The 15,278-nt window shown below is 44.2% G+C and overlaps 1 protein-coding gene across 1 annotated transcript in view; it reads right to left on the bottom strand.

Annotated features, from left to right (window-relative positions):
• Positions 1 to 14,086, bottom strand: part of Cav1 (caveolin 1) — a 31,218-nt gene extending 17,132 nt beyond the window's left edge. Inside the window, exons 1-2 of the mRNA XM_075953457.1 lie at positions 13,848 to 14,086; positions 12,315 to 12,479 (exon numbers count right to left, since the gene is read on the bottom strand). Coding sequence (XP_075809572.1) covers positions 12,315 to 12,479; positions 13,848 to 13,877 — 195 coding nt within the window. The 5' untranslated portion in view covers positions 13,878 to 14,086. The remainder of the gene's footprint in view (positions 1 to 12,314; positions 12,480 to 13,847) is intronic.
• Between the last annotated feature and the right edge of the window lie 1,192 nt (positions 14,087 to 15,278).

Raw genomic sequence — 15,278 nt, 5'->3', positions numbered from 1 at the left:
ATTTTGCAAGTACCCTGAGCTTCACTCTGCATGGAAGGTTTATCTCATGTAGTTGCTACAGCAGAAAACACTATATTCTGGTAAATTGCTAAGACACTTCTGTTCACTATTAAAAAGCAGCGAGTGAAGTAACACCTTACTGCCTTGATGGTTGTGAAAAAATCTTACTCTGACATGTGTTTTTTTATTGATAAATTCCAATCAAAGTCAATTTAATTCTGATTGTCTATCAGCTGCATGAAGGAGCTACAAAAAAGGACTCCATGGAGCTTGGGCCCCGCCATGGACCAATTACATCATATTTTCTACATCTCAGTGTGCAGTGCTTTAAAACGCTCTGCAGATGGCTTGAGGCCGGATGAAGAGCCTCTCTGTGGAAGCCACACCCTCTCGTGGGGCTGTATCTCAAGGTTCTACCACAATGGGGTTTATACACTCAGCCAGCGCTGTGAGTATGTGCTGTGTAGGAGGGCGTGGAGGGCAGGCTCGCAGCACGGATAATGCTTTGTGCTGACCTTTTGGTCCCTACAATGCATGCATTTTCCAGTGTGCTGCCTCTGGATGTTTACCACTTGCATTCTCCTTTGCTGATTAAAGTGAAGCCACATCCAATCTTTACCCAAGCAAACCAGGTCCGCGGCTGAAACAGAGGAAGGTGTTCATATACGTCTATGTTAGGCTGTGGGTAGGGGCTGCCACACACACAAAATTGTAACTGTAGAGGATGTGAAAAGTTGTAGAGACAAAGAAATAAACATGCAGCCATCAGAAAGCCGCTTCTTGCGACACATTGCTGGGATTATTCCTGGGATTAACCCTTGTTACGACTTGAAAGTATTTTCTGCTTTCTTTTGAAGTGAATCGTGGTAACCTTCTCTTTCCTTCAATGAAGACTCTGTCTGAATAATATGTGTCCTGTAAATCTCCCAGGAGCCTGGCAATAAGCAAGGTCTTTTCCAAATTATCATACAAACCAAAACGGTTCCTCCCCTGGGGATTTCTCTTCAGTCCTGATCACCAGCATCTTGCTCTTCTCAAGGGTCTCTCCAGTCCCCACCCCCTTTCAAGACCAAGCAGTCTGTAGGATGGCAAGGTATAGAATCTTGAAGGTGACATTCCCTTTGGGATATCAAATCACTCTTGCTTTACAACATCATCTGATTATGGGGATGCTTAATGTTCTGTAGCAACTGACCAACTTACTATGTATCTCCCGTTGCTAAGGTATTTTGTGTGTGAATCCAGTGAGGGCATGTTTACACTTGTTATTTTTAAAAGAGGTCATGGTTCTTGAGGGCCGTGGAATCTAGCCCACTATTCTAATGGCATATTGCCTTTCCACACCACATGTTCTCTTGAAAACAGCCCTCTTTCCTTGTTACTTGTCTATTTTTCATGTTTAGTTAATATATAATTCCCATTATATATATCTTATTTCAATTCCTTCAACACAATTGTGCTTTGTAGTAGTCATTAGTTTCTATAGGCTACCTGTAATTTGTCAAAGTTACTTTGATTTTGGGTTAAACACGGATATTAATAGGGTCATCATAACGGGTGTCATTTATGAGGTGGAAGACCTCTCCACTTGTCTACTCCAGGCTCTGACAAAACATGTGTGCTAAAGATTGTGCTTCTGGACTGTATGTTTGAAACCTGGTTACATACCTAACATTCTCATTACACCCCAACGCTCTTTCTTGACACCACTTCCTCTTCCTATATATTTTTAACTGAATGATATTGCAGATATTTTACACTCATTCTGTTGCCGAGCCTCCTATTGGAAGTCAAGTTGGTGACTCTTAGACATAGTCTAGTAAATCTATCTGCCATTACAGGAGACAAGAACAGGTTGCATCTCTGAGCAAAAAGCCGGCCTTCCGAAATCTCACATGGCACAGACACCAGAAAAGAAGTCTTGATATCTGACCCCCAGAATTCTACATTCTCTCTGCTCTGGTTTCGTTTTTTACCTTTTCCTCGAAGAAGAGATCTGTGATCTACAAGAGACCAGCTCTGGGGTGAAAGAAACCGTCTCTGCTATTGGAATAGTGAATGACAATTAGGATCCTCTCAGCAAGAAAAGCCTCCATCTCTGCATGCTCGTCATCAGAGAGATCAAGCAAAAGAGGAAGAAGTGGAGAAGCCAAGCAGCAGCCAGTGGCATCCTGAGAATGTGCTTGGAACACCCTGGAGCTTAGAGCTGATCTGTGGCAGCCCAGGAGGTCAACATTAGAAGGCCCAAGTAGGACGTATTATATTGTGTTCCTCTAATACCGGAGTTTTAAAAAAATCAAATTAACATTAAAAAATACGTATTTTAATACACATACAAGTATTCAAATACAGACAAACTGTGTGTTTTCCTTTTTTTTTTTTTTTTGGTTTTTTTTTTTTTTTTTTTTTTTTGGTTTTTTTCGAGACAGGGTTTCTCTGTGGCTTTGGAGCCTGTCCTGGAACTAGTTCTGTAGACCAGGCTGGTCTCGAACTCACAGAGATCTGCCTGCCTGGGAGATAGCTTGGCTATTTCTATCACTCAGCTTTTTGTTTTTGTACAAGGTTTTGAACTGTAGTCAATAAAAGGCACGAAGGAAGCTAGGTGATAAGGTGATCCAACTGTGGTTTCATTAAACAGGACTGAATCAGTCTAGGAAGTTCAGAGTGTCAATTCAATTTGATTGAGCCTCTATTTTCTGGTGACTGATTCAGTTGGTGCTTGATTCTGGGGTTCACCTGCAGGTTTAGGGCAGGGATAGAAGTGAGGACTATTGCCTTGCCCTGCTGGACTTGAAATGAGGGAAAGGGAGAGGGATAACCACCCTCCTCCAAAGGAACGAGAGGAGAGCACTGTCCTCTTAGCCAACAGTGAAACCGTGCCCGGAAAGCTTTCCAGCGCCACAACGGTGAGAACGGAACAGCTAGAGCATTTCACGAAGCACGGGCACCTGAAGCTGCTGCTGCGGGGTGCTGGAGCCCTGCGTGTGTCCATGGGGTATATTCTAGGACTCCACGGACTCTGGGTCTGCTGGGGAGCTGGTCTTCCTAAGTATTTCTTGAGCATGTTGTATGGGAACAATTTATTCTCAGATCTATTTAACTACAGAAATAGAAGGGGTTTATCAAAAAATAATTTGGGGGATTGGTTGTAACTGTTTTTTGTTTGTTTTAATGATACCCTTTCCACAAAAGCAAAACAACAAATTAAACAGACCAAAAGCCTGGCTTTTCGAGGAACAAACTAGAAAGGAGGTTGTTGAATTAATAAAAACAATCAGCGATGATTCTAACAAATCCAATGCCCTTTCCTTGATTCGTCCCGATATGCACACCTCAGCCACGTTCTACCGCTCGCAACCTAGGGAAGGGACGTTAAGGTGCACGCATAGCGAGGCACGACTAACGGACACTTCAGTTATTCTCACAGATTAATGCGGCTCGTAAAATGCACTAGTTACGTCTGTTTTTTGTTTCTGGCATTTGTTTTTTAGAACAACTACGTAATGCGTAGAGAGGAAGTCTCAGAGAAACTCCCTGCAGAACTCAATAGACCTTTCTCCCACCAGCGTCTAACTAAGGTTATTCTCAATCGCTTCCTGTTTCCACAATGTATGGCTCCGTGGCACGTATGTGTATACAGACCAAAGAGGCGAACGGAGAACCTTCAGAATAGTTGTTTTGTACTTGTTGGGACCCGCTTCCTTGTTCTCTCCGGTTTTCCCTGCCCTTCACATCCAGCGGGACCAGCCCCACCTGGGTGATCCACGGCACTCTAAAGGCTTTCCAGTCAACGCCTTTGATTCTATGCCCACGCACTGAGATTCCCCAGAAGTTTGTGCTTATCTCTGGTCTTTGCAACGTAGCGTCCTGTGCCTCCCTGGGAATGTGCATATGTTTCTACATCAGTTTTTCTTCTTTCCTACCAACCTACCAGGGTGTGGAATCAGGTCCTACAGTGAAGATCTTCCTGTTACTCCTAACATAGGCCACATCAAAAACATATGTTTGTTCATCCTGAGGCTGCCATCTCCTGTTTCGGCTGTTTCTTAACACCTGTGTTTCCCTGGAGTATGGTTTGTTACAGAGGGATGTAGGATAATAGTGGTTAAGAGCCCAGGCTTTTGCATTCTCTGTTTGGGTTTTAATCCTGACTCTTCTACTTTTCTGCTCGTGCGGTTCTGAGCAATCCGTGTTTTCTTTTTGCAAAAAAAGAGTGTGCTGTTGATAGTAACAACAGTATGTAGTTCACAGGACTGCTGGAGGAGTAAGTGCTATTGAGCCATACTGTATGAAGTGCTAGAGGCCCCCCCCCCATTCTTTTCTTCCTCATATCCACACAATTAACACCAGGAGGCTGTAGCCAGCCCTTGAAAGGGCAGATACCCCCAGCTGACTCTGTGGCCCCGAAGCCCCTTTGTGGGTCACCAATGCCTATAAAGATACAAATACTCTGATTGGGTGAAGAAGGCCATGCCTAACTGTCTTGTGGTTTTACATGTGGTTCTGGCTACACTAAGCTGCTGCTGGCACCAGGCACCTTCACCTCCCTGGATGCTCTTGGTGGGAACCCTTTCTGTGTAAACATACACTTGACTTTGAAGACCGCCAAGATCTCTGTGCTCTGGGCTTGACTGTTGTCTGTCCTTTAGTTGCATGATCTTACAATGACTTGTGTGCATATCCTCCCCTAAATCCCATACCCTTGGAGATGGGGCTATGGTTCAGCTACTCAGGGAACGCCTGACCCTGGATGGATGCATGAATGTATAAATCCATACGTGAGTGTGCCATGTATGAATACTTGGCAGCACTGTGTACAAAGAATTGAATGTGGGGGGGGGGAGCTGGAGCAGGGGTGTGTGCAGCTTAGCCCAGTCAGGGACAAAGATTTCTATTAGACTTTTTAAATTTTTGTTTGTTTGCCTCCCATCACCTGCTTCTTCACTATGTTCACTATTCGGGCTCAGCATCTTTCAATGTTCACAACAAATGAGAAATGTAATTGTGTTTGACATCTGCACCACAGATGACTCAGAATCATTTCTAGACACAGATAGCTAGTATTGAGTCTGTCAAGGACTGGCTACAATATAATGCTGCTATCGGGCTCGGTAAAGGTTTGCATACTTCACGCAGCTCCAGAATTTAAACTTTTGAATTACTGTTGAGATGCAGTCGACCAAAATATATTTAGGTATTGTCAAAATTAAAAACACCTGGTTTTTAATTACCGAAACAGGTAACAATGGTTAAAGGGAAGCTTGTACTTCCCTTTCTGTGAAGTAATTACCAACAAGAGACATCTCCTCAAGGTCCAATAGGGAAAGCAAGATGTATTTTATATCTGAACCATCAGCACAGTTTCCGGGAGAGGCAGGAAATATGTGTTCTCTGCAGGTGTAACACTGTTCTACCGACTAAATCCCTTGGTAGTCGCCCAGTCCGTGGGGCATGCAGATTTCCTTTAAGACAAAATTAAAAAACATTTCCCCCTCCCTAAACAATGGTTCATGTGAAAATATGCTGCTTTATGTTTCCTGGACTAACTGAAAAGTAGTTAAATATTTCAGTCTTTTGATTGACTCACTGATGAAATATGTGTGTGTGGGGGGGTGTCAGTTTATTTAACCCTGTGATTCATGGAAAGAAACCAAAGGGTTCGAATATGGGAGATAGAGGTTAGAATCGGCTCATCCAGATGGGGCAGCTTGCTGGCTGTGACGAAGGGTAGGAAAGATGTGACAATGGAGAATGTGGAGGAGGGAGGCAACACACACTCGGACTGTGAAAACTTTGTACCATCTGTTAGAAAAGTGAGCGGAGAGATTTCTAGTGTATCCCAGGCACAGGAATCAGTAACAGGTGGTTTCCAATGCATTTTTGATCACTTTTTTTTTCTTACAAATTAAAGCACTTCTGAGTATGTCATGGGGGGGGGCACCATCAATAATTGTTCAAGGTTTTTTAAAACCCAGCTTGCCCAACAAAATCAGTGTTGTCTGCCATGGGGCAACATGCAACATAGGCTTGCCGCACTCAGGTTACCCTGGGTCTTTAGGATTCTAGTTGGCTCTCAACTCAAATGGTCTCAAGAGATGGAAAGCCATTGAGCAAGGCTGACTTGGGAGTACTCCATGCTGTTTCCAAATTCTCTGCTGAGGTTTAAAATTCCAGATCCTCAAATAGTATTCTGTCAGAGAAAATGTCAAAAAAAACCTAACCAACCAACAAAACCAAACCAAACAAAAATCAAAAAACAAAACCTCTATGAAGTGACTCATGTGTTCTCTTGGGATAGAAGAAACCAGAGTACATATCCTTAAGCCAACTTGGGCACGACTTCTAAACCTGACTCCACAGTATAATCATTTGAAGCTCTGAAAATATAGATATTTGGGCATGCTTTCTATATGTTCTGACTTAACAGAGCTGGGTAGTCCCAAGGCATCTGAATTTTCAAGAATTCCTCTGTTGACTCTGGTGCCTTAAGTAAATCTTAGACATCTCTAAAGTTTGTAAAGAGGCAATGCACTGTTTAAGGCTTCAGAGTTCACATTTTCAACAGGAAAGTATTCAATATTAACTGCAATATTTTATACAATTTAATCACAGTTTAAAGAACTCCAGAAGAGAACATTGATTGTAAGTAATCTCTCTACACCAGGACATCTCTGAATTCCTCTCTGTTGGGCAGCTTTGTGCAAGAGGAGAGCACCTTTACTATGCTCTTTTCAAAGATATATATATATATATATATATATATATATATATATATATATATATCTTACACAAACAAAGCATCTTTGCAAAGATATTCCACCACCATCATAGAAGCTTTATCTACACATATATACACACATATAATACGAATCATCTTATGTACAATGAGTATCACATAATAAGCAATTCCATAGAATGCACACCACACACACACACACACACACACACACACACACACACACACACACACACACACAAATTCCCAGAGCAGAATAAAGGGTGAAAGCATCCCTGCATAAGCCATCTTCATAGGAATTCATCATCCCTACCATTTCCCCACTGCAAACATAGTGTCATAGAAGGATCCAGAGCCCCACAGTGCAGTGCACAGAGACTCATCTTTCTAACAATCAGCTCTCTCTGGCATTTAGTCATAGAGAACTGCTTTTTCAAAGTAGGGCAAACTAGGAAGAATGAAAATGTGTCTGCCGTTGTATACACTTGAGTGGACAGGATGCATAAGCAGGTGGCGTTTGAAGTTTCTGGACATTTTAGATCCTGTTCCCTACTGCAGCTGTTCATAACTCAGCCCTCTTCAAATGTAGCCAGCACTGCTTGCTGTTAAGGGAAAAGTAGCCCACATCATGAAAGCTTCACAATTCAATGATATGTAGTAGACTTTGTCATAATAACTAGTATACAATTTTATTCAGTTAAAGTCAAAGTTTAGACAATTTCCCACTGGTTTTTTTTTAACCTTAATTAAGGGATGAAGATAAAAAGGCAACTTTTAAAAAGTGTTTTGCATATACATAGAGATACACATACACACATCGTTGCTGGCTTAACTTAAAACCACTTCATAGGTTTAGAAATGAATAATGTCACTCATTTTAACATCTTTCTTTGCTCAGTAATGTGTAGAAACTTGCAATCAAGGATGACTACAATGTGGTTTTATAAACTGGACATCCTGAATTCCGTGTATGATTTCAGGTGTGGCAGAACATTAATTACCATTTTATGAAGCATCTTAAACAAACAAGCAAAACAAGTAACACTGCTATCAATTTCAACAGAAAAGAATGCTACCTTGGCCTTGGAAATGTGTTTTGATTATATATATATATATATATATATATATATATATATATATATATATATATAAAAGTGGTTTAATTTTATGTGATACTTATCTAAAATTAATCACAATTTTTGTGGACTACTCCACTGACAATGGTCTGTACACCACACACATGCCTTCGCTCCACAATTAAAGAAAACTATGCATGAGTTTAGAGAATTGCATCCTTGTTTTAGGAGAGAACGTTGCAAGCATATATTTTGACTTTTGAAGAACGACCTCTTCCCAGATGTTCTGATTTGTCTCATTGCTTGTCTCAAGATTACTAAACTCGTTTCTTCCCTGTGACAATAATCCATGACGAATCATGTAATTTGTCTATTCTTCCTTAGTCGCACATCCCAAAATATCTGTTCGGAGCGCTCCTTGAAACGGTGGAAAGCATTTCAAACTTCATTAACTCCTAATTTCTATTAATGTCAAAAGGGGAAACTAGAAGCTAGGCTGGTAGCCATTATGTTCTTATAAATTATGTTGCTTGTTGCTTAGACGATTCCCTTCCCAGTGTGTGGACCATCCTTTTCACTTCCATGTTTGGACCATGGAGTAAACACAGATACTTCTCAAATTACTATGGGATTACATTTGATTAAATTCACTGTAAACTGAAAATATTTCAAGTCTAGGATGCCTTTAACAGGCCTAACCTACTGAACACCATAGTTTAGCCACATGGTACGCTGAAGTATATATTTGTGGTTGTTTCTCGTGATTGTGTGGCCAACTGGGAGCCATGGCTGGCTGCCACGGCCCATCATCACAAGAGACCATTGTACCACATAGCGCTGAACTAGGGAAAGGTCAAGAGTCAAATGTTTGAATGTTTGTTTTTGTAGTTTCTTAAAACTGAATAATCACGTTGATCCACTGTGAGCCATGGCGCACCTATATTTCATCCCTTTCCAGCGTACCCAAGGCTGTGGTGAACCTGCACTTTCCTGAAACTCCAGTTTCTCACCTCACACTCTTTCTTGGATACTTCCACAGCTTTCCACGGCTGGCTGAGGAGCCCACCCACACCCTTAAAGTGCATATGAGATTCAGAGCTCTGCTGTCTGATCAGAATCACCCATTTCATTTTTATTGTCTTCCCCTCTGCCATATGAGTCCCTAGAGTCCAGTCAAAGTGAGATGTTAACACTTGTGTGGTACAACTGGACCTAATACTCGGGGGCTGTTGTGGAAGGGAGGACGGGAAGATTCTAAGAGTCAGAGGAACACTGTCTCCTAAAAATGTCAGAGTAGCAACATCCATGAGGCCTCACCGAAAAGGCTGTCTGAACAAGATCTGAGCAAGGACGACATCAATAGACGTGCTAAGGAAGAGGGAAAGATCAGGAGGCCTTGACCCTAGACAAAGAAGCACAGATAGCTAAGGGGTGCTGGGAGTGGGAGAAACTGTCTTCCTCAGGGAAGAGCGCACAAACTGGTTATCCAATGCCAGAAGGTAAGCCCTGAAAGCATACATACAAATAACACTCTTCAGACTGAATGGGTTATATGCATTTATTTAGAAATATGTACACACATATATATGTAACAAAAATCAAGGGAAAAGTAGCTATGAATCTGAGAAGGATCCAGGGGTTACAATGGGAGAGGCTGGAAGGAGGAAAGGGAAGGGGGCGGTGATGCAATTATAATCTCCAAAAACAAAAGGAGTGGAGTATCTAGAGGAGCAAAGAAGACAATGAGAGGAGTGAAAATGGAAGGGAAATATGGAAGAGAAAAAGCTCAAAATACAATATATATATATTATACCTGTATTAAAATATATATTAAAAAGTGTCTGTGTGAGACAGCTCTGTCTGACTTCCTCGCATGCTCCTGCACCTCCTAGGCTGTTGCATGCAAACTACTCTTCCAGCCAATCAGACTGCACATCCTTCATGACCGTCTCCATCAAAGTATTTTCAATGACTTCTCTCCACCTGTTGGTCTTTCTATAGCAGCATCTCCCTGACAGTTAATGTCCATGGCAATCACTATTTTAAGAACATTTTGATTCTGCAATATGTGATACAATTTACTTTGACTTATTATGGCATATTTTTATATATATTATGGCATATATAAATAGACATTTTGTCTATTTGTAAAATGACAAGATTTTCTATGGAGCCTCCTAAAACTTCATGTCAGTTAAAAAAAAAAGAAGTGAAAACATAGAACCACATGGGATGTTAGCCTGGATGTTTATTATTTAATTCTTAAATAAATCCAGAAGATAAGACCATTACTGTGACTGAGACAAGGGATGCACATATTATTAGCACAGTTAAATAAAATTACTATGTGGAATGGCAAACCTCCGTAAGAAAACAATTTTATTGGCAATCAATCCTTTACTTAAATCGATATTCTTGTCACCAGTGGACTGGTTAATTGTGCTCTGTGTTATTGAAGTTCAAGTGGAGAGCTCACCAGGCTTTGGCGGCTTGCCACGCCTCCCTACCTGATGTGTAGGCCTGAAAGGAAGTGTCCAATGCACCATGCTGTTCTCCAGACTTTAAATTTGGGCCTCATTTGTTCTCTCCATCGAGGATTTGTTTAGTTGTGTTTTTCATATTGATGCGAAGGTATTTGTGAGGAGCAGGGACACTCTAGCCAGACCCTGTCCAGCAGAGGTTTCTCTGATGATGAAAAATTTCTAGCTAGTAGTGCAAGGGAGGGGAGGAGCAAAATGTGCAGGGGTAACCAGGTCTCTCTTTGCAGAGGGAGCATTCTTTGAAGGCATCCTCCTAGGCAGGGCTTCCACCTAAATCCTGCCAAATTCGTTTCTCAAGGTGGGTTTTTCTGGCCTGCTGGACTTTCTGGATTTGCTCCTAGTTCTGTGAGCAAGTAAACAGGCATTGCTGTAGCTCTTCTATTTTCTCTAATTCGAGGATCCCCATATTTGCCCTTGAAATGATATTTTGTAAACTGCTGTTTCCTCCACGCCTGTCACGCCTTTTTTTTTTTCCATCTGTGTTGAGGACTCTTCCCAGTGGGGCCTTCTTTCTCCACTTAGTCATGCTTGTGTGGAGACCCACATCCACACTGCTGGCCTTTCTGACTCATCCCAGGAGTCTAGTTGGCTCCAGGGAATTCTGCTCCCAGCACAGGGCCACAGCAGGGAGGGTCCAGTGGAAGGAGCCAATCTGAAATCCTGGAATATGCTTTTATCCTTCGAGTCCCCCTCCTTGACCAAAGCAGCCAGCACGAAAAGGGTGAGGAGCAAAAATGTCCTTTCCCCTTTAAGGAAATGTGGCTAATAAACAGATTTTAGCAATCTTAACTTTCAGTTTATGAGATGCCTTCATTGCTGGTTTTAAATATTCCGCAATCCGGCCAGGAGAAAAACGGTCCAATTTTCCTTTTCCCTTTACCAGTAAACCAAGAGAGTACATTTTGACAGGTACACGTTCCCTACAGTTGTAGATGAAACCGTTTCTTTCTGAAATATATTATTCATAAAGGTGAAACTGCCCTGGAACCCCTCCCTTCCATAGATAAGAGGTTGTGGGTGGAAACCCTGTGAGCTCCTGGGGGTGCATTCATTTACGCCCTGTTACAGCTGGGCAGGACAGTGGCTTCCCACTGGAAGCCTGAGGCCAGGATTTTCCTTGGCCCTCCAGGCCACTCAGAGGAAACCCTCAGCCAAGGAGAGCACAAGCCCAGGATTTCTCAATTCACAAGGGTTCAGACAATAAATTCCTTGAGCTGGAATTGCTGAAAGGGTCAAAGTTGAATAACAAAATGATATAGAAAATCAGACCACTGTGTCAAGTCTCCACTCGACCAAGAACCCAGGAAAGTAAAGAGTTTTAAATCCCAGCAAGTTATCCTGAAAGTGGAAAATGGAGCTCCAACCTTAAAGCTCCGTTAGCTCAGCGCAGGCTGACCTTGGCTGTCACCAAAGACGCGGCTTTCCACATTTAACTAGAGGGATCCAGAAGCCAAGAGGTGGAAATTATTTTCAGTTTGGTAAATTGGCTTAGCCTTGCACATGTGCTGAGTTTTTATAGCCAAAACACTGTTCATATCTATATATATGCATAGGTTATTAGTGTTAAGCGTTTCCACTTGCTCAATATTTTTAAGCTAATAACTCGATTATTTTAGCTGAAGGAATAAGATTCTAACTGCCGCCGGTGGTGCAAAGTCTCACATAATTGTTTTACCAACATGAAAACGACCTGTCACTGGACTTTTAACATGGCAATGAGTCACACTCATCTTCCCTTCCCAATTAATGTGGGGTCCCACCTGTGGCTGAGGGTCTATGAACTCCCACAAGGCTCACTTCAGCTAAATTCCTGCTGAACTAGCCAGGATTTCTGACAACCGACCGCAGGGGTTCACATACAGTCAAGCCTAGGAAGCAGTGCCTGTGGGACGAAGCGACGAAAGGATGTACAGTTACTCGCGAGAGTAAGGTTGTGGGACTCCGACAGCCACCAAGGCTTACCTTGACCACGTCATCGTTGAGATGCTTGGGGTCCCGGTTAACCAGGTCGATCTCCTTGGTGTGTGCATCGTACACTTGCTTCTCATTCACTTCGTCTGCCATGGCCTTGTTGTTGGGCTTGTAGATGTTGCCCTGTTCCCGGATGGGAACAGTGTAGAGATGTCCCTGTGAGGGCAGCCGGCCAAGGCAGGGGAGGGCGGCAACGGAGGTGGGAAGAAAAGTTCAGAAAGAAAAACAAGCGTCAGGAGTCAGTCTGCGTGACGGAGGAGCCTGGCGCTCTAACTCTCTCTAACTTCAACCTCCAAGGCTTTGCGCACAGAAAACTCCCGGGCGCCGCAAGCTTTTTAAGAGGACGGAGGGGAGGACACCACACCCCTCGGTACCAGGCAGGGAGCGCCTGCCTCCCGCGCCTGCCGCCAGGGGTCAGGGCTAAGCCCCGTGCTCGCCCTCCTGCTCCCCGCAGCTCCTGGCGGCTGCGACTCCTCAACCCAGGGGGTATGCCTTCCGCCTACTCTGTCCCCCTTCTCTACGTCAGGCCACCCGTGTTCCCACAACCTCACCTGCTCCACTGTCCAGCCCTGACCCTGTCAATTGTGTCCCGCGATCATTTCCACCATTATCTTTAAGATTCAACTGAACCATACTGACAAGTGGTCCCATCTTGTCTGTCCCTCCGTGAGTCTCCCTCGCACCTGCCGCGTCCCCTACCCTTCTTCGAAACCCCTTTGCTTCATGGTTTTCCTTAGGCCGTGGGGGTGAATTGGGTGGATCAAAATCTAACATACTTTTATTTCTGAGACTGTGCCAGGCACCCCTACCTCACCCCGCCCAATGTTCTAGAAGGGCTTCTCACCTGAAGGACACCCTGACCCACCCTTACTTAGATCACCCCCAAGCTTGTCTGCCCGAGGCTAAACGAAAGTCACGTTTGGGAACCGAGGTCTCCACGTTTAGGCCACCGGAGTGCCAGGAACTAGTTGCCAACGGTGGTGGTACTTGTGAGGAAGGAGACTCCCCACCTCGGAACTCCCCCGGGCCGCCGCCGCCCATGAAGTGCTAGAGAACTTTGCTAAGTGCAAGACAGGCGTGGGGCTGCCCAGGCCAGCCACTTTAGGCTCCTGGTGGGGACTGTCCTTAGCTGTGGGCAAATGACACCCCCCCCCCATACAAACACACCACTACCACCAGCAGCAGCCGCTCTCAGCCTCCCAGTAGCAAGGGGTTTGTCCGTGGGAGGTATTGCGAACGAAACCATCTGAAAAACTTAGTTCTAAGTCTGGCAGACTACCAACGCAGGACCCCCGATCCTCCTTTGCCCGGTGGGCTCCTTTGGTTCCCTCTCCAAAAGGAAGCCATAAACATTCCTGACTTTTCTTCACCTCCCCACCCAGGCCCATTCCTCAGCGGTGCCAGCAGGAGAGAAGTGCTGTGAAGGCGGAGAGGGCTGGGACTAGGAAAGCAGCCGGAGCATTTGGAGTGGGAGATAGCAAAAGCAGGCACTTTGGAGCCGGGCGCGCCCTCACCCAAGCCTACCTCGGAGTCTACGTATTTGCCCCCAGACATGCTGGCGCGTGGCTGGCTGCAGGCTCTGAGGAGGTTTCCCTGGGCTGTGATTTAAGAGAACTGAGGAAGGAAGATCTTGTATTGTATAGGGGGGAAAAGGCGCTGGCGGGGGGGCGGTGGCTGGGAGGGAGCCTCTTGGCTATCCGCCAGTGGTTTGTTCTGCTCTCAGTTGGCTGGGACGTGCTCTGCGCCGGGTCTAGGCACATCCCCAAGGTTCTGGCAGCAGAGGGCGGGGAGCGCCCGCGGGGAGCTGAGAGCCTGTGAGAAAGCCTTCATCAGCGCTAGGCTGTTTGGGCAGATATTTTAGACCCGGGGGCAACATTTTCCCAGCTATAAACTAACAGAGAAGCATCCCTGGGAGAGCGAATGTTTTCCCAGTGCATCATCCCAGCAGGGGTGGAGGGAGCAATAGAGTCTGCAGAGATGCCCAGTATGGGCATCGGGAGCAGCAGAAAGAATTCTGCCCTGTCCTAAGCAGCTTCCCTGCTTCGCCCACATTCCATTACCTCCCGGGGACTGTTTCACAGAGAATTCTAGGAAGCCCAAGGAGCACTTTACATATAAACACAAGGAAGGAATCTGTGTGGGTGCCTGTAATGTCATTAACAATCTCTGTAAAAATGAAAATGAAATTTCTACCAACCGGTTATGCCATAACCATAAGCACTTAGAATATTTCCAACTGTAGGAAATTTAGTTGGAGGTTCAAGTTTGTTACTAGAGAGGAGTTTTCTGTCTGGTTGAGATCAAACCCAGGGCTTTGTACATTGTACCCGGAGGGAAATACTCTACCACTGAACTGCATCCTTGGGACTAGAGTACCCCTGCCCAGAAGATGAGGTTGACTGTGAGAGGAGATGGTTTTTGACAAACTGACTTGACAAGGTTTTTCTCTTTTTTTAAATTATTTATTTATTTATTAAAAATTTCCACCTCCTCCCCTCCTCCCATTTCCCTCCCACTCCCCCCACTCACTCTCCCCCTCCAGAGGACATGTTTTTTGACAAACTGACTTGACATGGTTTTTTTTAAAGTTAACAACTAATATGGCGGTTTCAAAATCTGGCCGACCTCCTTTTATTTTATTGCAAATAAAATAAACTATAGTTGTTTTTTACTAAACAACTGAGTAACTAACAAGAGGCAGAAGCTAAGAAATTCACCCCCACCTAGTTGAAAAGGGTGTTTTTATCTAAACATCCATATACAAACTGCCATAGACACTGGAAGGGACAGAGGATTTCTTTCTTTCTTTATTTTTCTTTTTTTGATACAGGGTTTCTCTATATAACAGCCCTGGCTTTCTGGGAACTCTCTCTCTGTAGACCAGGCTAGCCTCGAACTCACAGAGATCCTCTTGCCTCTGTCTTCCCAATGTTGGGATTAAAGACATGTGCCACC

This window comes from Microtus pennsylvanicus, chromosome 19 (assembly GCF_037038515.1).
Source record: "Microtus pennsylvanicus isolate mMicPen1 chromosome 19, mMicPen1.hap1, whole genome shotgun sequence".
NCBI classification, from domain to species: Eukaryota; Metazoa; Chordata; class Mammalia; order Rodentia; family Cricetidae; genus Microtus; species Microtus pennsylvanicus.
The sequence above is the reverse complement of the archived record's forward strand: the minus strand, read 5'-3'. Positions and strand labels throughout refer to the sequence as shown.